The sequence below is a fragment of the Brassica oleracea genome, chromosome C2 (genome assembly GCF_000695525.1).
Source record: "Brassica oleracea var. oleracea cultivar TO1000 chromosome C2, BOL, whole genome shotgun sequence".
In the NCBI taxonomy this organism is placed as follows: Eukaryota; Viridiplantae; Streptophyta; class Magnoliopsida; order Brassicales; family Brassicaceae; genus Brassica; species Brassica oleracea.
In genome coordinates, this window is record NC_027749.1 from 19,473,131 (window position 1) to 19,475,610 (window position 2,480).

General features: G+C 37.6%; 1 protein-coding gene across 1 annotated transcript in view; it reads right to left on the minus strand.

The window, feature by feature from the left end:
- The window catches only part of LOC106323636, a 4,366-nt gene extending 2,298 nt beyond the window's left edge, over positions 1–2,068 (minus strand). Inside the window, exon 1 of the mRNA XM_013761725.1 lies at positions 1,986–2,068. Within this exon, the coding sequence (XP_013617179.1) occupies positions 1,986–2,068 (83 nt within the window). The remainder of the gene's footprint in view (positions 1–1,985) is intronic.
- Positions 2,069–2,480: the final 412 nt, after the last annotated feature.

Genomic DNA, 2,480 nt, shown 5'->3' on the forward strand with positions numbered 1-2,480 from the left:
TCAATACTGTATACATAGTAAAACCAGTAATACTAGTAATATTTGTAAACATAGTAACACCAGTAGTATCAGTAATACCACTTTGCCTTAGTAAAACGAGTTATCTTAGTAATACCCAGAAATTATCCTTGCACTAAATCAACTTTTTAGTCCGATTTTGTTCGTATTTTGCATTAACCATGTTATATAATACATATTAATTAAATTACACCGAAGAAATCATCAAAACGGGCTCAAAACGTACATAAAATATACCCAAAAACCCATAAATACAGTTTACAAAATCCTTTTAAATCTCTTAAAATTTGCATTCAACCTTTCTTTTGTTACCCTAGCCGATATATACACTTCTTTTTATAAGTATTCCAGCAAAAATTTCATCAAAAACAGACATAAATTAAACCCGAAATTCATATACTCAGTTTTCAAATTCGTTTTCTCTCTCTCAAATTTTCATCAATTCTTACTTTTTTAGGTTACTCATGGTTTACACAAACATTTAAAAGATATTTCACCCAAAATTTGATGAAAAACGGACAAGAATTACCACCGAGAAAACTTCAAAATCGCCAATGAAAGGTGGGGAAGAAGAGCTCTTCACGCGGAGAGAGGAGAGAGGAGAGGAACACGAAGACATGTGGGCCAAGGGAAATCTGATTGGTTAAGGTTGTTTGTGGACCCCATTTTGGTTGTTGTGTTTGGTTGGGTGTATTTAATTGAAAAAATAAATGAATTAATGAGGTGGAGAAGAAATATATTAAAGAAAAAAAGGTTAGTATAGGGAATTCAAAGACAAAGGGGTAATGGGAATAGAGAGGGGATAAGAAGAATGAATTTTTTCCCATAAGGGCATTTGGAGTTAAACTCCAACCAGACCATGAAACCGCAACAACTATTAAGGAGGACAACCGCAACAACTATTAAGGAGGACAAAACGTGCAACACACTAGACAAAATACAACCACACGTGAAATTTCCTTCCAAGTCGTTGGTCCTAAAACTGAGATCAACGCAAACTTGACATTAACTATAACCGATAGACATGGCTTAATTGATTTCTTTGATGCACAGTAAAAAACATTAGTGAAACTTCTTAACCCACATAAACCAGAAGTTAATCGTCTTAGTGGTAAGAAAGATAATCCTCTTTGGATCCTGGATACGGGTGCCACTCATCATATGGCTGGTCGCCTCGATCTCTTTTTAATGACATTCATCTCGTCTCTCTGGCTTCGGTTAATTTACCGGCTGGAGTGAATGTCCTGTCAAATCAGCAAGGCATGATTCAATTAATGTTACATGTACACTTGAAGAATGTGTATTATAAGGACGTCTCTTTTGGCCAACTTCACACTGATAATCCATTGGTTGGTCAATTTACTGATCGACTTGTCATTTTGCAAGACCGCATCACGAGGATGCTAATTGGAGCGGGTGAAAGGGCCGGTATCACTTCCACGGGCTGAGAGTGGACGTGGGGGGTCACGAACATTGGCGGATTGGGGAATTACAAAAAATAAAAACAATACAAACATGGTGTTAAAACTCTTTGAAGTACTTTCAGAAACAAGGATTATCATGAAACCTCATGCCTCGGAACATCACAAAAAATGGATGTGTGGAACAAAAATATTAACACATATTAAACATAGCTTGTGCATTACGTTTTCAAGCTGGATTACCCATCAAATTTTTGGCTGAATGTTACATAACTGCATGTTACTTGATCAATCAACACCATTTGAGCTCTTGAACGGAAAACACCATTCAAGATGCTGTACGACTGTCCACCTGCAGTCGGTCAACTCCGTGTATTTTGGTGCTTATGTTATGCTCATAACCTAAATCACGGTGGTGACAACTTCGCTCCTCGAGTTCAGAGTTGTATTTTTCTTATATATTCGTATGGCAAGAAAGAATGGTGCCTTTACGATCTTGAGAAATAAGATTTTACAATTTCTCATGATGTTGTGTTTCAAGAAGACGTCTTCCCAAATTTAACAACTCCCCATGCGCGAAGCACAATGCCAATGGCGTCTTCAATTGATGCATCATCGAACATGGTCATCGATGACCACAAACCTATAATTGAAAACAGAGAATCTACTTCGACTTTACTTGACTCAAGTTTACCATCTACAACTTCTACCAAACTAGAATCACATGCCTCTACTGAGGAATTGGGTCGCGGAGCCATCGATCAAAGAAACCTTTGACACGTCTCACTGATTATATTGTCAATAAAGTCTCTCTCACTCTTGTCATGACCTCTCCATCACAGTCCTGAGGTACGGTCTATCCCATCTGACGATTATACATGTGCTCGTTTTTCAGAATCTCGTTGCAGTCTCTCTCTCTCTCTCTCTCTCTCTCTCTCTCTCTCTCTCTAGAGCCACTAACTTACAAAGAGTCAATGCAACATGAAGCTTGGAAGAAAGCAATGCATTTCGAGATAGACACCTTGTAAATAAATAAAACTT